Raw genomic sequence first — 24,438 nt, 5'->3', positions numbered from 1 at the left:
TTATATTCATACCTAGATAAAAAAGGTCCTTAACCGTACCCTTGCAGTTATGCTTTTTTTTTTTAATATCTTACCACCATCTAAAATTTTTTATTCACTCTTAGAATATTATTCTCTCATTTAGGGTTATCGACCAACAAGATTAACTGTTTTATCTCGAGACAGGCTGGATTTTTAAGAGCTAAGAAGAGACACCGGAGTAAACACGGCTTCTCTATATAATGATAACATTGTTTGCTCTGCTGCCACAGAAGCAGCCTTGACTAAATAAGACACAAAATCCAGTCACTTGTGTTCATTTACTTTATCACGTGATGTCAGTGTCACAGAGCTCCCAAGGCTGCTCTCCTTACATTCACACTTGATCTGTTCACACGGATCATTCCTAAAAATGGGCTCTGGGAAATTTTTTAAAAAGCGTTTTGCCTTTGTATAAAGAAGATATATAACCAAAGGAACTGATAACAACTGTAAATTTAAGGTAGCTTTACCTTTATATGCCGCTTCAAGTAACAAAGAACTTTCAGCTTTCTTCTCTGGACAGCAGAGGAAAAACATAAAATTTACTTTCTAAAAAAAGGTGGGGGGACGCAAAATGATCAAAACTGGCTGCCTCTTAAAATATTTCATGAATTCAGTTTTAATGACAGCTTTAATGCCAGTACAAATTTGGGGCATCTCAGACCTTGTGAAGGAAGTAAAGAATTTAAATGCACTTAATGCTTTTAAGTGTACCTAATGTGACACAAATATTGTTCATTTTGAATTCAGATTGACATTTCTTAGGGAATCATTTCTCTTGAAAGTGCTCCCCCATCCTCTGATTAGATTGTCTGTACTATTGAATTCCTCTCTATTTTTTAAAAAACTTAACCCACCCCTTGAAATCCAGGTATTTGCGTTTATCTGTACTTCTGAAAGAGAAAGGGATATGAGTCTAATTGCCAAAATATGTGAGGAAAAGAAATTAGAATGAAAACCCAATACTTCCTTACATTATTTTTATGACTTCACTTTCTTAAGATCCAAATTAAGTGCCAGTGTTTGCTATACAAAGATAATTTCTTTCTTTTTAGGTATGGTATGGATAGTTGTACCTAACTGATATAGCCAAGAGGGAATATGGTGTTGTTATTTGAAATATTTTGAGGTCATACTGACAACTGAGTTACCTAGACTTGTAGATTTCATTCTAATTCCTAGAATTCAGGCACCAACACCACAAAATTCTTATTTCTTTTGGATTTCCTTAGGTGATGGTCCTTTGCAATTATAAAATAAGAAATAATGACAAACTTGTTGCTATTATCACTCATATTAAGTTAATACACTGACAGCACCATCAAAATTCCTTTCTAGTTATGTGAATAATCTCCATTCTTCTATTCTTACTTTTTACCAATCACTATAAAATCTGAACTTTAGGAAAGAAATATGAAGACCAAAAAACAATAACTGAGTTAAGGAAATAATCAAGAACTGATTGAAAAAAGTGACAGAAGCTGTCAAATAATTTAAAATATAAAAGCTAATTTAAAATATAAAAGCTAATTTAAAATATAACAGGCACCCAAAGACCATAAAGTATCCAGTAAAGCACTAAGTCCCAGACACTTGGAGTCAATGATATGCACAGTTTCAAACATAATTTCGGAAACAATATAGAGTTCTTAGTCCTCCTTTTCCCCCAGTAAGTACATTAAATATAAAATCATAATTAACTATCAATGCTGCATCACGAAAGAAAAGTAAAAGAATATGATTTCTGAATAAACTGAATAAATATGCCATATGGTTTTGTGAAGAACTAACTAAAAATCAGTGAAAATGATGTCATAGAACCAACTGACCTTTATTAATTGCATACAGTAAGAGTAACCTAGGCGGACTGCAGGAAGTCGGGCAAGCCCCCAAGAGGCAATATATGTAAATAAGAAGGAAGTATATATCAGAGCACAATGGTGCTAATTCTCCAACGCTGTCTTCCTTCCTGATAATGGCTCCATTGAGATCCACAAGAGAACCCATTAAGAATGTTTTCTCATAGAGGCAAATTGAAAGAGAGGTAAAAAAGGAGCAAACAAGGGAAAGAATCAAAGGAAGAAAATGAGGGAGAATTAAAAACAAAATATCAAAGATACAAAATGAAGGTTAGCCCCCAAACTCTGCATTATTTTTCACTCCCAAATACAAATGATTCTATTACGCAGGTCCGAGAATAGCAAATGAGATAAAGGCAGACACCTATCCATTCCACAAAATCAGGAACACCATTCGAGTAAGTTTCCAGCACTGTCTCTTCATGTCCTTTCTATTTCCAATATCCTAGCCAAGTAGTTCATCATTCTTTCCACTTCATTCAAGGTGGTCACCCAGATAAAGAAAGGAAACATTTAAAACCCAAATAACTAAACTAGATGGTTGTATTCCTGTGAATATGAGACATGAATTTCACTAATTTCTCCATATTTTATAATAAGAACCTTATGGTATGCTTTGTCTCCAGTTTTTGGTTTTGGGTTTTGGGTTTTTTTTTTTTTTTTTAACTTTCTCTTTTCTTTTTTCTTACTTATTTTTTCTGGGGAAAAAATGTGGCAAAAGAAAAATTACGCTCAAGTATAAACTGAAGACCTTGTATAATGATAATTGATCCAATGTGTCTATATATTTTTAGTATCTTGGAATCCATTTATTTTGTGGAAGCAATTTCAAATTAATCTATTCTTGATACCCACAAATGACCTATCATTCAATTGTGAATCTCCCTAGCACTTGGTTAGCCTGTATCAGGGTTCTAATATTTTATATAAAATTATGATGGTTTTGTGCTCGTCTTGTCTTCATACTATATAAAAAGTTATAAGGAGGAAGAGTTCTTACTCATTTCTCTATTTCTGCTGAATTGTCTGTATTTGAGCTGAATCTTTCCACAACATTCCCTATTTAATGAAAGACATCAAATTCATTAGGCCAAATCTTCCTTTTTAAGATTTTATTTATTTATTAGATACAGAGAGAGAGACCACAAGTAGGCAGAGAAGCAGGTAGAGAGAGGGGGGGAAGCAGGCTCCCTGCTGAGCGAACAGCCCAATGCGGGGCTCGATCCCAGGACCCCGACATCATAACCTGAGCCGAAGGCAGAGGCTTAACCCACTGAGCCACCCAGGCACCCCATAGGCCAAATCTTCTTAAGCAAACACATCCCCCCCCCACATTACCACAGTATTAGAAAGGTCGTGTTTATTTACTGTCACTGCACAGCACTTTGTGGGGATGCTAACGGTAGACCCTCATCAAGTATCCTGAACTAGCTCACAACTCCCACGTAGCATATTCTTCCTTACCATGGGAGAGTACATTCCCTAATTTCTCAAGTCCCGGTTGACTTTAAACTCAACAGTAGTACTTCAAATACTATGGACATCATACAAATCACGGTTTTCTCCACTTAATATTCAACCTTCCCCCAAGCAGAAGGAATGGAATTTTAAGGCAACAGGACAACATGAACCATTGCACAACTTATCCAGTGGCTTTGATGAACCCCAACCGATTGTTTTTCACATGTCCTCATTCCTGCTAGCCCTGGGGGTAATTTTCAGAAACAATGCAAGTATAAAGATTGAACCACTTACATTCAAATACAGGCCTTGGGTTATATCTAGATAAACAGCCTCTTGTGGTATTTTCTGACACCATTTACAGAATAATGTTTGTAACAATGTAATTTCATTGTATGATAAACATCAATTTACCATAAAAAACAAATATAAACTTGTCACCATTTTCACCTTGTTTCAATTGAATTGGCCTTGTTCAGATAAGCAAGCCTATCTCTTACAAAAACAACAGTTTATAGATAAACTATGTGAAATCGGGGATGTGTGTAGAGAATTACACAGCCTACTATCATAATTTTATACTGCCACACTGCACATATGGCTTCCAAGCTTACTTTATCTGAATCTTTCTGAATCTATTCTCCATGCTATTAAACTGAGCACATTCCACATCGTTCAAAAGTAATTACACTTTTGTCTAGAGTGTAGGAGACTGCTCTCCCTAAACAATGAAATTCTCATTATTAGAACTGGCACAATAACCACACTGGTGTTAACAACAGTAGGCATTATACCATCACAATAACTTATGCTAAGTTTGATGTACAAAGGTAACCAGAAATTTAAAAGCCTATAAAAAACTCCGATATAGAAATAGGAATCTTCACCATACCATAATTAAGGTACTATTCTGTGACTTCACATGCATTTTTCTCTTTTCTGTTGCATATTTTCTGAATAGTACTTTATACGTAACATTATCCTAGTCAAACATTGAAAATACATTACTAATAACTATTAGGTTATAAGCAAAGTTTATATAAATAATATTTCAAGACACAACTATAATATAACAATTAAAATTATTTGGGGTAAACAAAGAATCCCAGAAGCTGACAGTGAACCTGAGCAAGTAAAAGCCTCTCTCTGACATGCATTCTATGAATTCCTTCACTGTATAAGGCTGGATTTTACACCTCAGAGCCTTGCTATTATGTTATACTCGATTCCCAGCTATATGCCCTACTTCTACAGGAGATCCAATTTAAAAAGACACCTTTGTCTTCTTTTGATGGACATCAGGAAGAAACTGACTCATACTGAGTGTTGCTTTATGATAACTAGTGTTCCTGCAATGTTTAAACACATTTACATTAAGATAAATCAAACTATTAAGCCCCAAACACTATGTATCCAGAGGTTTTTTTTTTTAAACAATTCCAGGAAAATATTATCAATATAAACATTAAATAAGATACTAAAACATATTAAAAATTATTTCCAAATCCAATGGATCTTTAAATGTTAAAAACTATACCCTAACACAGTCTTCATTTCATATAAAATTTAGCTATCTATAAAGTGAGCAACTCACTTTATTATTTTTTAATAAAAATACTGTACTGTTAAAATAAATAATTATATATTTTAAAAATCAGTGTTAAGAGGGAGCCATCCTATAGTTACATGAAACAATTCATTCAACTCAAGGATTTTAAGAAGTCAAAAGAGAGTTTGGCTAAGATAAGACTATACCTTCTGTTAAAAGAAAAAAAAAAAAAAAGTAAGAAGAAAGAGACAATTGACTATTCAGTAACCACAGGTGGTCAAGCTTTTCATTTCACATCACATTTGACACTAGAACAACAATCCAGCCAGCAGAAGTAGTACGCAACCAGACAGAAAATAAGCTCCAAAATGGCGACCACAGAGTCCCTTGGCTGCCTCTCATGCTGCCACTTGATTTCTCCTCATACCCATTCTGTTCCTTTCTAGTGCTCATATATAATCACATTGATTGACATGAAGATATGTTCTCAATAGATCTTTGCATCATGAAATAAATTCGTTTGTATCAGAACCATTATTAAAAATGAGCCAGAAATTATAGTGATTCTTGCTTGTCTCTGAAACTCTAAAGTGACAGTCTCCAAACCCATGTTTAAAAAGGGGGGGAGGGGAAGAAGGGGACAGGATGGGTAGATCTGATCTTCCATAAAAATAAAGCCCCAAACTGCCTTTCCACTCATGTCAAAACCAAACTTTACAACCTTGTCTTTCCCCTTTTTGAAGATTACATGGGAATCAAAATTTGCCATTCATTGCTTGGCCAGATTATGAGAGCTTCAGAGAAGGAAACCACAGAATCAGTCTTTTTCGTGCTTTAGCTATCTATGTCTCAATCTTACATTGGCTAGAAATCTTACAATTTTTAAAAATTAAATAGCTTAAGACAGTTGACCTATAATGCACCCTGAACAGTTGAGTAAAGCATTCCTAGAACAGAATTATAGTATTCGTATCAGCATAGCTGATGGAAGTTACTTTTAGTAAGGAACTTAATTTATTTCTCCAAAATATTCAGGCAATAAACAAACTTCAGAAGGGAAGAATTACATCTTCATCTGACCCAGTTCCAAACACCTGCATACCCTGCATATGAACAAACAACCCTAATTCCTCAAGATCTTTATACGGCAACAGTTGTGAAGTGTACAGAACTTTTATCCTCAGAAAATATTTTCCAACTTAAATGTTACACTGAGAGCATCTCTCTAACTTCCAGCCAGCCTTACAGGGATTACTCATCAGTTATACTTTGTCTCTAAACTATATTGGCAATATAAAATGTGGACCTCTCATTCCTTTTTTAATTTAAGAATGGAGTATGAATGTCACATATAAATAGGCAACGAAATCTGGAAACCTGTTTTTTTTTTTCCCTTAAATTGAACTCTATGATATAGAGACCATGAAACATTGTGTCTGTTTTCAAAGATACTGAACAGAAAAAAAAAAAGAATGAAAATATATTTTCCTACTGAAATAAAAGTTTCTGTTAAGTGAATATTACAATGGCCTACTATCCAGAAAAAGTATAATGACTTGTGTTGAATAACAATTCGATAAATATATTCAATCATTTTGATAAATGAATAAAATATATCAAAGAGCTTAACAGGTGAATATATCAGGCCAATTAGACATATTTTCCGCTTTCTGAGTACAATACATTAGTACATTCTACTTCTTAAATTTCTAGAAAATAACCACATTCACCATGAATAGTCATAACAACCTTGCCCAAAACACATTTACTATTATTCATGAATTCTGCCATTTAATCAATAATCATACATTGCCTATTATATGCTAAGTATCAGAAACACAAATATATTTTATATATTCTACATTAATTATATATTAATATATAGTGATTATATGTTACTATTCTATATTAATATACCACATAATATAGTTATATATAATTATATGCAGTTCACCAGGAAGGTAAAATATGAAAAGAGAATATTTTCTAGGTGGAAAGAATAAACCTGTGTCATCCGAGGTCACCTGGTGTATTTCTGAACACGCACAAAAAACTTGGCCTGACAAGAATAGTGGGTCCACAGTGAGAAATGACAAGAGAAAAGACCAAGGTCATAGGTTGGTGCTACTCTATAAGAGTTTTATGCTAAGACAAAGAGTTTTAGACTAAGTCCTATAAGAACAAGGACACACAGTTCCCAAAGTGAGGTAAACAATTTAACTCAGTTGTGAGGGAAACAAGTCTAGTGGATATTGGAAGGAAAATCCAAAAGAGGAGAGGCTAAAAACCCGAGATCATATGAGAGATTTTTCCAACTGTCTACCCAAGAGATGAAAAATTGATGGGATGAAATATTTCAGGCAGGAACATATTTAGAAACGAACCGGACACATATAAGAGAAAGTGTCAGCATGTCACTAAAATGTACTTAAACCATTTAGTATCCCGAAATCTGTCTGAGAATCGGATGAGAACTATAATCTTTTTTTTTTTTTTAAGATTTATTTATTTATTTATTTGACAGAGAGAGAGAGAACAAGTAGGCAGAGAGGCAGGCAGAGAGAGAGAGAGAGAGGAGGAAGCAGGCTCTCCACTGAGCAGAGAGCCTGATGTGGGACTCGATCCCAGAACCCTGAGATCATGACCTGGGCCAAAGACAGAGGCTTAACCCACTGAGCCACCCAGGTGCCCCGAGAACTATAATCTTACTCACATGTATGCATAATACAGAATTCTCCAATTATTTTCAGGAGATCTCATAGACCCTGGCTCAGGTGCTGCTCTAGGTGAGCTCTAGGTGAAGTTGCTGGAGGGGAGGTGTTGTGTTTTGTTCAAATCGATTTCCACAGTGCCGGACAATAACAACAAAATACTTGGTCCAAAGTAGGCATTTCACAGTTTGTATCTAGTTGAACTGAATTCTCCCTTACAAACCAGTTTCCTTCTCACTAACATCCCCTCAGGATCCCCACATTCTAACTACAGAACGTAATTTAATATACTTTTCTTATACCCATCCTTGAGTATACTTAAAATAATCTCTCCTTTAATTTGGCATCATTCCTCTGGTTATAACTGTTTATATTCACTCCTTCAAATTTGTGTGTTTATGCTTAGAGTAGTGTCACAGGAAAACCAAACTAAGAAGCACTCACTCAGAGAAGCCAATGGTCAAAATACTGAGAGAGAAAAGGCATTAGCAGGGACGCAATGCCAAATGGAGAGCCCGATCTCCTTACCTTGTTGAACTGTGTGCTACCATTTCCCACCTTTCTTTTCCTAGTTTAACCTTCATGAGAGGAGTCCCAAAAGTTGTATCACTGCACATAACTAATATAAACTCACAGCAAAGAAAAAATTAATCAGGAATTATGGATAGTACAATTTAGCTTGCCAACAAAGTAATAATCAGACAATAAAATATGCATGTGCTCTTGTGAAGAACTTATAGTGTTTATAAGCACAGACTCCAAAGCCAGAATGTCTGGGTAAACAACACTGGCTCTCCTCTGTATCAGCTGTGATCGGAAGCAAACTACTTAACCTCTGTGTGCCTCAGTTTCCTCATTTATAAAATGAAACTAATAATAACATGTCACCGTATTATTGTGAAGGTTACATGAGTTAATATACATAATGTGATTAAAATGTCACATCTATATAAGTGTTACATGGTATTAGCCGAAATACTATCCTTGGGGGGAAAATCTTGGCACAAATAATCCACTAGTGAAATTTTGACCTATGAGGCTTAAAATATTGAAAAAGTATTTAAATCGAATCTGAGTGACAAAAAGTAGCAACCATTTCATGGTTATTAGGAGATATCTGATTCTTCTTCTTGATTTAGTTCTATATACAGTAATGCAATAACATACATAAGTGGGCATATTTCAATACCAAGCACATTTATGGTATGTAATAATTTTCTAGAGAAAGAAAAAAAAAAAAGCCTTTCATAGAATTAGAGTCATCTTAAAACTATGAGATGGTATGACGACACATTTTTGCTGGTATAATCTGGTTCCAATTAATGCCCGCCCCCCTATCCTTGATGTAGAAGAGCAGAAGGTCACAAAACCACGACATCTACCCAAGCAGTCATGTTGAAAAGGCGAGCCTGGCTTTACTGACAGCTAAGTGCCCAGTACTTTGCCAACATGCTTATTCTGTGTACTTAAGTTCCTAAGGAGGACCTAAAAGCCTTACTGGTGAGTGAGTGAGTGAGTGAGTGAGTGAGTGTGTGTGTGTGTGTGTGCATGCGTGCACTTTTAAGCTTCAGTTGAAGATGCTATGCTGCCTTCTTCCCCCTCATCCGTGAAACCACGGTTTCCTAATCTTCTGCAATGACAATGATCCAGACCCCAGGATGAAGGGGCAGATAAATAATCCTGAGAAGCAAATTCTGAAATTGGAGGTACCAGGTAATTAGTGAATTATCAAAACAAAAATATGAATGAGACTGAGTTAGAAAGTATTGCAGTCACATTAAAAAACTATAGTTTCTATGAAATACATTCTCCTATAATATTCCCAGTACTGTAAAGGAATACTGGAATCCAATCTGGGCAAAGTAAAAAATTGAAAACGATTTATCATGGTGGAGATGTCCAAAATACGTTGTAAGTCTACCTAGAAAAACCTCTTATTAGAAATACTATGACATCCAACTGTCATGCTGACAAACTTTAAATGCGGTACTTGAACATTATTCTTATATGTATATGTGTTTTCTCCTAATTAAATTGTGTCTCAAAAGTAAAATTCTTGGGGGGTAAAATAGCATATCATGTACTTCCTACTGGAATCAATTTACTTGCAAGGAATTCTAAGATGTTAGGAGTGAATCTTGTGTCTGGCTGTTAAGTAGATGATAATTATAAAGCAAAGGATTGAAGCCAAACTGTTAGAGGAGTAGACTGGTCAAAGAGTAAGTGTAGGCACCAGAGCCCATGAGAAACCTACCATTGTATTGTGCTGAGAAGTGGGAGTCCTATGGCCACAAGTCTCTTGCGTCAGCAGAGAAACTGGCTGAAATTCCTCAGAGTGAGGCTTGTTGGGAAAACTCACATGCAAGGGAAGGTGAAAGGCTGGGAGCCCGTCACCCTCCTCTTCTTCCACTTTCTGTCTGCTTGTCACCATGGCTACCTCTCCATCTGCTTCCCCATACGGAGAGGCTGGTCGCTTGGAAGACATCCTGGAAGGAACAAAAGAGGAGAAAATAATGAAACCTCCACATAAATCCTTAATGCCGTCATTGTGTGGTTAGGGGCCATTGTAACAGAAATGCCTTTTTGTGCTGGCAGAGAGCAGGAAACCATCCAAATACCACTGCAAAGCGCTCACAATCAGAAACAATGGCCAAGCAGGTAGCAACAGAACAGTGCTTGTTTGTTGTGAGAATAATACTCTAATATAGCACTCTCTTGTATTCTGGCTTCTTAAACAAGAGAATTCACCTAAGAACACTGCATAATGAAAGACCATTCCATTTTAAAGGGAAGAAAAATACCCATCTAGTTTTACACTTTGATAGACCTTATTGAAGACAGAACATCTATGAATAGCAAATACTGTTGGCAGTTAAAAGAAGGGAAAGAACTAAAATTTCTTTCATCAAAAAATAAACAAAAATAAATGAATGATTGCCATTAAAATGAATTTGCAATTTATTAAAAGAATGATTATTATAAATTGTAGAAATATTGCTCATAAAGAAACCACAGACTCCATGACCAAAAGTTCAGTATTTGCTTAAAGCTTATTAAGAACTGAATAAATTTTACAATTGCTGTGAATTTTACAATTGCTGTGAATTTTACAATTGCTGTGAACACTTGAGAATTTTTCTTTCCTCACCTCCTCATTCATTTCTAATATCAACCATGCAAAGTGGTTAAAAAAAAGTGAAAATATAAACATACTTCAGTTTTCATTTCCACAATTCTATGAAGGATTTAGATGTGGATTCTCAGGCTTATTTGCCCCTTAGAATACTTAAGTTAGAGGGGAAAATCAAATGAAGGTGTTATGTTTTGATGAACTAATGCCTATCAGGAAATGCACTTAGACACTTAAAAATTAAACATTTGTTTTGGTATTTGAGTCTAAGAATACTATTATAGGTTAAAAATATGTGGCAAATATTCTTAGTTAAATAGAGAGTTCCTTTTCCTTTCACTACAAGTTTCACATAGGAGTAGTATAGAGTTAAAATTTTTAATTAAAAAAACTCTTTGTATTTGCAACTTGATCTGACCTTGGGAAAGTTGTTATTTTTGCCCGACAAACAAAGAATGTTTACAGAATCATCCATTCTTATTCTAGACCAGTGGGAGAGGAGGTAAGACAGTACTAACGGTCCCACCACTTCCTTCAGATATATCGCTGATTTTTAAATTTAAAATTTACTACTAAAGAGATGTCTCTAATCATTGCTGAATAATACTATTCCTACTGTGAAAGGTTTCAAAAGAACAGTGCATTCAAGCACTGAAGATACTTTTTTAAGATATAATAGCACAGTAGAAAAAAATAAGGGCTTTGGAATCAGACAAACATAGATTCACATACTGATTCTGCTCCTTTCTAGCTGTGAGACTTAGCTTTACTCCATCTCTGTTTACTCCTCTTTAAAGGAAAATGTAGTACCTATTTGGAATGCTCTTTGAGAATAAACTGTGTGCCGTATGAAAAATGACTTGTAGAGCAGTTAGCACAGAGCAGACTCTCAGTAAACAAAAGATGCTGTTTGCTTTAAAACTACAGTGTTAACTCACCTGCCCCCCCCCCAAAACAAACAAACCAAACCAGAAAATTCCAAGATGAGGAGAGGTTACTTTCTAAGAGTTAAGCTGTAAAATCAACATGAAATACAAAATGTCCTGATAAGAGAAATGATCCTTGGCCAGTAATACTTAACAATAAACTAATCAGATCTATTAGCAAAGAAATACTAATAGCAGGTAGTCTTGATTAGCTAAAGAACAGTCAAAGAAGAGGAAATACTGGTGGCTACCAAGGAAACACCATCTAAAGAAGTAGACAGGGCCATCACATTTCAGGTATCTTCACTTTTTCAGATCTCATGACTAAGGTCTACTTCAAGTATACTCACCAAGTATGGAGAAAGGAAGTAAGAGGTTGGAGCTGTAATAGTCCTAGTCTCATCGGCAACACCACATCTATCACTAAGTGGGAAAATTAAGCTATATGTAATAGCTCTACACACTAGCAATATTAACTTCTACAATTCTGCTTTCATGCTCTCCAAGCAAACTTCTGACTGCCATGCAGAGAATGGGCTGATGGAACAGATTTAAAATATTTAAGGCCTTTGTGATTTGTCAGAGTAAATCAATAAAAGGACTTTTAATTATTTCTTGTTTTATATGTACTTTGACTATAAAGAGATTATGCATTTATTACACAAGCCATAGTATTTATGGTCTGTGTAGGAGTTACCACTGTTGGTGAAATCAATTAATTGGTATTCCAGTGTCTCCCTCAGTCTTATGTACATTATGTCTCTTACTGTCCAAAAACTCCAGGCTGTTGGCAAAAGCTAGTCTCTGGGTTATTAAAGCAGAAAGCTAGATCAGCTGGCCTTTCCCAAGTTAATGCAGTTCTATGATCTTCATAGAAAGCATGATTTTTTGGCTGATTTTTACTTTATTAATATTATTATTAATAATGATTATGAAAACTGAAAGTCCAAAAATAGACAGAAGGTAGATGTGTTAAATAGCTAAGACACAGCTACTCTTCTCAAAAGATCTAGTCATTTCAATATCTAAATTATCTTTCTATGCCACTGTCTCTTTCTATATATATATATCGTTCTATGGAGCAAAAAGCATAAACATGAAAAGTCGTGATACCAGAAGGCACCTGATCCTAAACAATTACATATTTCATGATTATTTCAATTCCATTTTCAGACACTTACAGAATGTTCTTAATGTGCCAGAGTTGAGAATATTTTTATACAATTCAGGTAAAAGAGGTCTTAGAGATTAAAAAATATTTTGCAGTAAAAATGCTCATAGTTCAAAAATAGGCTACTAAATCAGAAAAAAAGGCAAATGCTTAAATTATGTAGAGAGCTATCAATCTACTTGATATTTAGTCTAACTCATAGTACTTCTAAAAATATGGATAACAAATCACCAATAATGTTAATTCTCGAGTTTTTTTCATCTACCAAACCATTTCATTTTGGACAGAAGAAGTCTCATTCATGAAAAACAACAACAACAATAACACAGTGCTTTCAGCGCTATATTATTATTTATTCTGGTCTCTATTTTATTTGTTTCTGATTTTTCTTTGTTATTTTCTTCCTCTACTATATTTCAGCTAAGTTTCTTCTTTTTCTAGTTCCTTGTGACATAATGTTGTTTATTTGAAATGTTTTCTTAAGACAAGCATTTATAGCAAAAATTTCACTCTAACATCTGTTTTTGCTGCATCTCATAGGTTTTGAAATATTTTGCTTTCCTTTTCATGTGTTTTGAGACATATTTTGATTTGCATTAAAAAAAATTTCTTACTACTGAAAAATGTTCTACCATTGGAATTATTGTTTCTACTTTCTGTCAAAGTTTGCTTTATGTATGTTGAAATTCTGTTTTGCCCTTGCATATTAACAATTGCTATATCTTCTTGAAAAAAAAGAACAAATAATATAGGAAGGTATATAATAATAATAAGAAGAAGAAGAAATCACAGCAACTTTCCATTTATCGTTTATCTTGGATATGTTGGGTTCCAATTCCTGCACTTGCTTACATGACATGCTGTGTTGAAGTGCAAGGTTACCTTGAAATAATCTAAGGATCTAGGCTGCAGCATGTGCTCATGTGCTCATGTAGAGATGATTTTTGTCATTCCTGTGGTAGGTGCTAGACTTGCCAATGAATAAAACTCAGACTTCAAAGACTATGACACGAAACCGATAAATCTACTCCAGTGTGAAACTAACCTGAGGAGCTATGATGATATAATAGAATCTTTAACTCAGTTTTGTGTGTAGACAAGAAAATCTTGAAAGAACTGATGTCTAATTTCAGTGCAAAAACACGTCTAATTTGATAAGTCATCAACAACCATTTACTGGTCACTTACTAAGTGCAAGACACTTATCTAATGGGAATAAAAACGTGTGATTCAAGTTCTCTGCTTTAGAAAGCTTATCCACTGGTTGAGAAGACTTGGAGAAATAATAATGAAGGACAGTTCAGGTTAAGGGCGAAATGACTGGCCTTACAGCTGAGCAAACTGAGGGCTTCCTGGGGACCAGGGGATCCTGGAATATTTCCAGGAATGGCTGACTAAGCAGATTTGGGGGGGGGGGATAAGGTCAAATGGAAACTGGGGAAAATGGAGAGGTAATTTCATGCAGGAAGTGATACAAGTAAAGATGCAGACACAGTCTTAGAAAGTACAATGTAAATTTAAGTTTCAAGCTGACGTGGGAAAAAAAGGACATCAAGGAATATGGACTAAATCCTAGCTTGTGTCTATACCGTTTCTGGACTTGCTGAGTTATATGCATGGAATAGATAAGAAACAGCCTCCCTTATAAGGGGCAACTTGTTTTTACATGCAGTCATTTTTCCCTTACTCATCCTTGTAGCAATCTGCACAATCAGGCCACTTACTCTACATGTGAAAGTAATTTAAAACGCCTGGAGTCCGCGATGATTGGCTAAGGGTTCTCTGTGTGCACTGTTGTCACTCTGTATGTAGGATATTCCTGCTTGTACTCAGACATGCACAGCAAACTCAGGGGTAGGGTAAATGGTACGAGACTGCAACATAAACTAAACCACCGATTCTCAACTTTGGCTGCAAACTAGAATTATATGGAAAGGTTTAAAAAGATACTGCAGCCTGAGTCCCACTGCCAGACATTCTAATGTTATTGGTTCTAGAGTGGAGACGGAGAATCAGAATTTTTTAAAGCTCCCAGATGATTCTAATGCACAGTGAAGGTTGCAAGCCATTTGCAGTGGTCAGAATAATGCTCCCCACTCAAGATGTGCCAATTGTGATCCCTGAAACCTGTGAGTATGTTACTTTACAAGGCAAAAGGGACTTTGCTGCTGTGATTAAGTTAAGGATCTTCATATGAAGAGATTATTTTGGATATTCTGGGTGGGCCCAAAGTAATCATAAAGGTCCCCATAAAGAGGGGAGGCAGGAGGATCAAAGTCAGAGAGAGGGACTGAAAGATATTATGAAGCTGGCTTTGAAAATGGATGAATTGGGGCCATGAGCCAAGGAATAAAGGTGGCCTCTAGAAGCTACAAAAGTGATGAAATAGATTCTCCCCTAAAACCTCTAGAAGGAAGGAGCCCTGCCAACACCTTGATTGCAAGACTTCTGACCTCCAGAACTGTCAGCGAATACACTTATATTGTTTAAACCACTAAGCTTGTGCTAATTGTTACCACAGCAACAGGAAATTAATCCACAGTGCACACATATTTCTTTCACTGGTGGTATTTTCTCAATCTGAAAGCTTCTTAACCCAGATGTACCCTTGCCTGTTCTCTCCCTTCATTTAGTGCCAACATCATTTCTCAGTGAAGACTTCTTGGTTACTCCTCCCAAGCCAGGACCTCCCTGTCCCTCCGACATATTTATTTATTATCTGTCTCTCCCACTATAAGACTCAAGAGGGCAAATTTTATTTTTGTTCACAGCTATGTCCCCAGGACTTAGAACCCTTTCCGAAAATAGTTGTTTTTCCAACAAATACCTGTTTCGTAAAAGCTACCATCTAAAACCAACTTATTACTATGCTAATTATGAGTAGTTGTAAGATCTAGTCTTAGAGAGCAAGCATTCTTAGAAAATGTCTTAATACTGTTAGAAAAAAAGGAAATCCAGCTCAGTGCTAACAGTATCATTTTAAATAAGTTCTATGTAAAAGAACTGGTAAACCTGATTAAGTAGGTTTTTAAAATACTCGTGAAAAAAAAATCTTAGTTATTTTTTAAATGTGTATGTAAAAAACTATTAACACGAAGTAACTTTAAGGAAGACTGCTACACTATTAATTAATACCAGAACTATTCCTGAGGAATCACCTATTTACTGCTTTAGGTTATGTTCTTTGATGCAATTCTAAAAAAATGAAAGCATATGCAAAGTGAAAGGAATTCATATATGGAATGAATATAAAATGGAAGACTTAAATAGGGATTGCTTTTCTTATGTAATAGTTTTTTTTCCTCTCTAGATATGTTAACCTTTGACTGATTAATTCAGAGATAAAGTCCTAGGAAGCAGTGCCTTCTACTGGTTATTCTTTTGGAATGATGATATTATTTCTCTTAAGGTTTACAGTTATGTATTTAAAAATGTAAAAAAAAAAAATCTATAAAGAACAAACTCAAATTCCAACTATTCCACAAAGCCTTCTCTTACCATCACAGCTAAAGTGACTTCACCCCACCTCAAATTACATCAACTCATATTATTAGTCCACATGAAAAACTGAACATCAGTATAACCTGTGACACTCATTCAGCAGTTTTTTTTCTTTTCTTCCTAGTACATCATGTCTAAAACTAGAACACTAACACTTGAAAAGAATATAATTTTTTAAATTTCCTGAATTCCCTATGACAAGCATCATGTCTTGAACATAATAAGAGTTCGGTAAGTACAGGTCTATTTGAGATCATTTCACCTGATTTTTTCCAAGATTAATGCTAAAGATATGATTGCATGATAAAGGTCTTTCCAACTTGTGCTGTGTTTTCTTTTCCTCCCAAATAGTCTAATCTTCTATGCTGAATGAGATACAATTAATTACAAGGCAGCACAATTCCTAGCACATAGTTGGCACACAGCGTATTTTTCTATTAATAAATAAATGAATTGCATGAGTGTCTATTTTGTGCCAAGCAATTTATCTTTATGTTATGGAGAAAACAGGAAACTTAGATATGAAGATCCTTCTGCTTCACCATTAAGGAAGTACAGTTTAGATGGAAATAGAAGTCATATATCCACTCATCCATTCATTCGTTAATGGAAAAACATTTATTGAAAGCCTACCATGTGCCTGTAGATAACAATGTAATTAAGAAATCAATAAATAATATTTTAAGGTAAATGATTTTTTGTAAAAGACAGACAATTGAGAGATGATATCTCACTAAAATAATCAGAGAATTCTTCCTACAAATTACGAGAATTCAACAGGGTAATGAAGGATGGGACCAATGTCAATAGACACAAAGAAGAAGAGATGATTCCAGACAGCAGAAATGACATTAACAAATTAAAGAAATGTATAGAATGATACAGGATGGAGAGAATGGTTCAGTTAAAGCAAGAGATGATAGGAGAAGAAAACGGAGATAAGGATATAAGGCAAGGCTAGACAGCGATCTGGTTAAATCCGGTCACTTTTCAATGGGTAAAGCAACATTTGAAAGTGAAACTGAAGGCAGAAGGGAGCTGGTGATGGTTTGTGAGCCACAGAGTAACAGCATCAAAAAAAACAAAACAAAACAAAACTGTATTTTAGAAAAAAAACACTCAGAAATTAGTAACTGATAGAAGGTTGAGGGTGAGGACCAGGAAAGGAGAATGAGTGAGGGCGGATAACTCAAAGATAAAGAGATTACTGGACTATATAATTTAGAGAACAATACTGCTAATAAGAAAAATATAAAAATTAGAAAGAAAGGCCAATTTGGAGGAAAATATAAAATTCAGTTTTAGAAATAAATCTTTGTTGATTGTGAAGATTAAAAAAAAAAAAGAAATAGCAGGTTATCAGAAAATGCAGAACTCTTGTGGAAGTAACTGAGGTAGTCTGCTCTTTGAAACCCAAGCAGAGAGTTCACCAATAATTGTAATTATTTCTCATTGACTTCTTCGACAATGCTCTGAGTCAGTATATCTATTCTTCTTGTTTTATAAAATAGGAAACTGAGTCATAAAGTGGTTAAATATCTTTTGTTACACTATTTGGTCTTTGCACTATAATAGGCAGCAGCTCAAGCCCAGAATTGTCTCTCCAAGGGAAAAACTGGAAAAAAATAGAGCAAGGGGGAGGAAATCTTGCAGTCCATCCTACTTTGGGGGAGCAGTGTATAAAAAGGATTAGCAAAAAAGACAGAGAAGTTGAAGTGATAAATGAAGCAGCATAAATATTCTTTAAACAATTCTACAAAAATAAACATTCTGAATATGAACTTTTAAAATTCTGGACCATGGGGGCGCCTGGGTGGCTCAGTTGGTTAAGCAGCTGCCTTCGGCTCAGGTCATGATCCCAGCGTCCTGGGATCGAGTCCCACATCGGGCTCCTTGCTCCACAGGGAGCCTGCTTCTCCCTCTGACTCTTCCTTCCACTCTGTCTGCCTGTACTCGCTCTCACTCACTCTCTCTCTGACAAATAAATAAAATTTAAAAATAATAATAAAAATAAAAAAAATAAAATAAAATAAAATTCTGGACCATGACATTTATTTAATATAACTTCCATTAATTGCTCTCCTAAATACTTGTTTTTAATATTTACTCCCCTGTGTTAAATTTTAAGCATAGCAGGATCATTTTAAAAATGATACAAACTATTTGAAAGGGTGCATCTTAAGGGGTACAATAAATATGGAATACTAAAAAATAAAAATTGTTCATCCTTCCTATCCTCAGGTCATACTTCTTCTCTAGAAGTTATGAGCCTCAAGTTATTCTAATAATAAGACTATTTGTACAAGACAGTTACATTTACTTGTCTGGTCTCTTTTGTAATTAAGGTTGTTGGGAGAAAGCTAGTCAAGATTAGGAATTAAACTCTGTTTATCAAAGATATTTTCACAGTAGAATGTTACTTATCTAATAAGGGAAATCAACATGGGCATTCAGCATGAATAGATAGGTTTTGCAGTCAAATGAGTAAATCAACCAGCACTTCTGTGTGATTTATAAACACAGAATTACACAATGTCAGCATTATCATTTTATTAAAGAAAAAAGTTTTGTTACTCTTATCTATGAATTTCAATTATTATTATTCATATTTTATGGTTTATTCTTTCTTCTTCCCTCCTACATATTTTGAACATCTTTATTTTCTTTCTAAGAGTCAGCTTTATGTTTACTTTGTGAACATTCCATGTAAATTTTATAACCAAGTCTGTCATATGTAATATTCAGAAGCCTTTTAAGTTGAATTTTTATTTGTGCAGTATTTCAAACTTGTATAATTTTTTTCTCTTATCTATAAATCCTCTTTGCCATCAGTTTCTGATACAGAACATGCCAATCTCTATACTTCTCTACCCTTTGCTTCCCACATACAAAGACCTCATTCATTATATTGTTATTTAGAAGCATGAACAAGTTCATCAGGTCCTAGCATAAACTATAAATGGAAGCACAAAAACAGATTTCATAGAAAGGTAAAAGCAGACAACACAGAGTAATAAATAAGACTAGACTCCCTTGTAATCCTTAGGAGCCATTTTGCCGGAGTAGAAACTCATTTCTACTAGTTATTTATAAACAACAAGACTTATCATAAAATGGAAATCTAAAAACAAAAGTTAATTTTTAAGCTATAGCTACTAAACAATAAATTCATTATTCTGTCCTAAAATAGAATTTGAATTTACAGAAAAAAATTTAGTATAAGACATAAAAGTTTAAACTGTAAAATGCTATAGTCACCAAGAAGGTTCAAAATGGCCTTTACCAAGGCTGTTCCCTGGATTTACCTTGTCCTGTGGTTAGTTTCTGAGATGTTCTCTGCACTGATATCAAGTAGTTCATTATACCATCCCTTCTTTCTGATAGGAATAGCACCACTTATAACTTCTTCAGTACCTTTTCGCCCTTCTCTTTACTGGACTCTCGCCCTTACTAAATAGCTTTCTCCAGCCTTGCTTAGCCCACCAAAGAGCCAGAGATGGAGGGAAGAATAAGAACAAGCAAAAAATGAGGCAGTACTGGGTTCTTTGCAAAAGAGGTGAAAAATAAAAATTTTTTAAAGTCAGAAGTTAGAGAAGACTTAGAAATAAGAATTTAATTCTTTTTAGTACCAGAAAGGAATCAGTGACTCTTTATGAGTTGGACACAGGATATTTCAAAAGTGCTTGAATTAATGTGATTAAAGTAAGCAATAAAAGAAACTTTAAAAGTGCATTGTTTTGTTTTCTAAACAAGAGAGGTAAGCATTTAGAAACAGTTTATGACAAGCAAAATTCCATCCTACAATGATTCAGAACTCAAAATTCTATTCTTTTTCTACTTTCTTCTCTATTTCAATAATAATTGCAAATCACTGAAAATTCACTCCAAAATTAGACCATGTGTCACTGGATGAAGACTCTCAGAAAATTTCCTAAATAAAAAGATTGCTTTATTATGAGTAACCTAATAGCTCAGCTCTAAAGCCAAAATTTATCTAAACAAAGGATTCTGTCAGCTGAAACTTCTCATCTTTATGTTTTATTATGTTATTTTAACATTAATCCACACTTACTAAGTGCCTAAAACAACAGCACTCCTGATAAATAAAAAGGTAGAAAGGGTATTAAATTTAATTAAACTCTACTGTAATCATTCTGTAATATCCTAATAGTTAGAAAAGTCAGTATACATTCTCAGTCTGACAAGACTGAAGGAAAACTGGTTACAAGAACATTTATGATTCCTGAATACAAAGTCACTTTCATAAAGAGAAGAGCTAGTAAAAGTTTTTACAGATTTCTGTATTTTTTTGAAAAACATTACTGAAAGTTTACTCATGATTTACAACTCAAGAATATAACAATAAGCACTTTCCACTTAGAAAAATATCCTAACTTTGGTTTGTTTAATAATTATTATAATTTTATTTCCTTGACTCAAAAATAGAAAAACCTCAATCTGAGTTACTAACCATTTGTTCACAGAATCCTTTTGTCAAATACACTAAATTTCAACCAAAACTACCTGAAGAAAACATAAAAAATGATTAAGAGTTTTAAATGTTGAAGAATTTCTTATAAGTTGTAGACAAAATGACCAATTACAGAAGTTTGGAAGAAAACAATACAAAACCATAAATAGCAATTTGTTGTGGATTATATAATTTGTGTATCACAATACATTTCTCATTAATCAGAAACAAATAGAAAAAAAGCATTCAACCTTCAGCCATCGACAGGTTAAAAGTGTCAAAGTCCTTTTGTTCTGATTATTTCTAAATCACTTTGAATAATCTAGCATTAGGATTTGTGGTTCTAAAACTTGTTATTACAGCTAGAAAGGCTATACTTTTTGAGGGAATAAAAAGCTTTTTCCATTTGAGTATGGGTTTTCCCTTTCTGACAGCTCCAAGTCCACAGGATGTGGAGGGATGATTTAAATTTTACATCAAAATTGTGACTGCACTAGACTTTTTTCCCCCTTCTCAAGGGAGGCATTGTTCTTGCCTTTCCATAACCAGGCGTGACAGCGCCAGACTGGAGTCATACGGCTGGTCCCTGAGTCAGCGTGAAAGTGCTCACCTCCTGAGTCTCCCCAGATGCTCGGCTCCTTGTGAGTCTGGAAGCTGAGCACTGAGGAGTTACATACTCCGTTCCTGGGACAGAGAGAGGACTGGAGGGAAAAAAATCTGGGGATTTTTCTCTTCAAATACATGCTATAAAGCTTTTTATTAAGAGTTTAATAAGAAGTAACAATTAAAAAAAAAACAAAACCTGCATTTAATATGAGTACACTTTCCCGAACCAAAAGTTGGGACAAGTGGTTGAACAAGATGTTGTGTGCTTCTGAGTGAAAGAAATAAAGTTTAAAAAATCAGAAGCCTTTTAGACTTTCCTGAGACACATGGTTGCCACATGTATAAATTTCAGGTTAGAGACAGCTGGATAGAAAGAATATTGCATGAAATGCATATCTATTCTCCAGATTGCTAAAGAAGTATCTTTAAAAATTGTCTGTAGGATCCCTGGAAAGGGACCATCTTTTCTGCTATTAGAATAATTGGTAATGAAACAAGGATGAATTCTATTTCTATTGTTCTGTCCTTGAATGGGCCTTTCAGGGAAGTTTGAGAAGTATCTGTGTCTTGCGCATAAATTCAACTCTATGTGTGTGTGTGTGTGTGTGTGTGTGTGTGTGCGTGCACACGCATGTGCGCATGTGCATGGCGGAGAGAGAAACAGAGACAGAGACAGAGAAAGAGGAAGAAGCAGAGAGACAGAGAGGAAGAAGAGGTGTCAGGAGGAGAAGACTTGTACTGTCTAGTAATATGTTAATAGAAATTAATAGTCTTTCTTTTCTTACGGAACGTTTCTATTAAAGATTGAACAGCACAATCTTAATCATAATTGTATGCTAATAACTCTTATTTACTGTCTAATTCAAAATGACTGGTTGAAAGTTTCATATATTTTGAAAAAAAAAATTTAAACAGTAGAAGCAAACTCCTCCCAAATTGTTAGCTCATAAAAAGTAAAGGGGGAAAAAAAAGCCAAAGGAAATGTAATTCCTACATATTACTACTATAGTGAGTAGCACTAATCTCTTAGTTATTGCTTTCTGAAATAATGCCACTCAATTTTTTTCATGTTGTTCTCATGAGGATATGAGCGTCTATGTATGTTCACACGTGCACATAGACGTGGGCATGTTTATGATCACCTATAAAAATAGTTCACCCTAATAATCACAGTGAAAGAAGATAGATTTTCACTCACGAACATCACTAGTCGGGTGAGGTGCACATGCAAAAATAAAAAAAAGAAAATAGTTTTAACTAGGAAAGAATATCTATTTAGGCTTAATGATATTAATCCCTCTTTGTAAAATATCGTATCACTTATATTAATGACTTGGTCATTTTGACCCTCCCAGGAGAATCTCCCTATGGCAGAGCTGCAAATAAGATACAAAATTTTATTTTCCAAAATAATATCCTTAAGTATTTATTTTGAGCCTCTGTCACTCTCTCTCGCCCTCCTATGTCCTTATCTGAGCTTCCTCCTAAAGTGCCCACCCCCACTCACACTCTCCCCCCTCTCACATTACTGGCTAAGTCTAAATAAATAGCAAATTGTTCCATAATCAAAAGTGACTTATTCTTAGCATGGTGTATGTCTTGAAATAAAATCTGTGGCATGTTTAATTTATTTAGGATCTAATAATGATGACAAAAATAATTAAGTAACCAATCTAGTTTTAATTTCTTTTGTTTTCAAAGGTCATTGTGAAATCAAGCAAGTTAAGCCTTCAAAAGCAAACCTCTGGAGAATAGTGTGTGTGTGTGTGTGTTTTTTCTCCAGCAGAAATGAGAGAGGAGGCTCATAGCTAAAAGGAATACTGAACGTCAGTGTCAGATTTGTTGAGAATGACTGTCTAAGCCGTCCAAGGAGGAATAATATTATGACCCTTACCCTCTTTGGAATCCAGATAACCCTGACAAGGAAAAGTTTATACACTGCTAAACCGGGGCCAGTTTAGGGGATTCTTTCTTTCCATGCCCCATACAGATTTGGTTACAGCGTGTTCCTACAACAGCTGTTGAAAAATGAACGAAGTGGAAAATATTTATGTTATATTCAAAATAGAAGCAAAGAGCATATATACAGGGCAAAAATTTTTCCTAGGACAAACAGCTTCTGATGAGAAGGACAGGCATCCTAGGCACAGACCAATTTTCTGAACCTCCCGACTAAATGAAGAACTTGCCATTATAATCATGGAAAGTCCATAAGGGGGCAGTGCCAAAGACGATGAGCATCTATCAACCCAAACTCCAAAACAGCGGGATGCAGCTATGGTTGATGTTATAAGAATGCTGAGCCTCTTCTTGGTTCCTTTCATGCCAAAGCTTCTTTGCTTGGATGAATATGAATTAAATCCATAAGCTTTCTTATTTTTCTAGCTTGACCTCTAAACTCATTTTACGTCTAAACTGTTTATCTTCTCCCCCCATTAATCTCTCTGGTTTTAGCACATTCCCTGTTGTTTTTAGGAGGGGGGAAAAAAAAAAAAAACAACAACTTTAAAAGCATGGTTCATACTGCCGCTGTGGACAGATTAGGAACATTAGCTCTTTTCTATAATTGGGTACAAACTATTCAGTAGTAACCTAAAGGCTATCCGTTTCTTGCCCCTGAAATAAAAATTCAAAGGATATGGTATATACCGTACAGAAGAAAATCGTCAAATTCTTATGCAGGTGGGATAAGTATGAAGACATAAAAAGATCTCATTATGAGGTTTATACTAGATTTCACACAGGTCTAACAGTAATGTCACTATCAAACTTCCATTAAAAATTTAAGGTCTGTCATATAGATAAACTTTCTGAAGTAAATACTTTTCCTGTTTACTTTCTCTTTTTAATCAGTTCTACAGCTTAGGGCATATGACGTAGATGTTCTTTAAAATGCTATGAGACTATCATAGAAATGTCTAATTTTAGATTGTAATTTTAGTCAGCAATATAGCTGAGTTCTTTCCTATTCTGTTTATTAAAATATAGTTGATAAGAAATTTCACTGATTAACACAATCCATTTACCTATAT

General features: G+C 34.8%; 1 protein-coding gene across 1 annotated transcript in view; it reads right to left on the bottom strand.

The window, feature by feature from the left end:
• Positions 1 to 24,438, bottom strand: part of SOX5 (SRY-box transcription factor 5) — a 404,989-nt gene that overhangs the window by 342,111 nt on the left and 38,440 nt on the right. The window contains exon 2 of the mRNA XM_082742456.1: positions 9,856 to 10,087. Within this exon, the coding sequence (XP_082598582.1) occupies positions 9,856 to 10,087 (232 nt within the window). The remainder of the gene's footprint in view (positions 1 to 9,855; positions 10,088 to 24,438) is intronic.

Source organism: Mustela nivalis (assembly GCF_964662115.1).
Source record: "Mustela nivalis genome assembly, chromosome: 7".
Classification (NCBI taxonomy): Eukaryota; Metazoa; Chordata; class Mammalia; order Carnivora; family Mustelidae; genus Mustela; species Mustela nivalis.
This window is presented reverse-complemented; position numbering and strand designations above follow the sequence as displayed.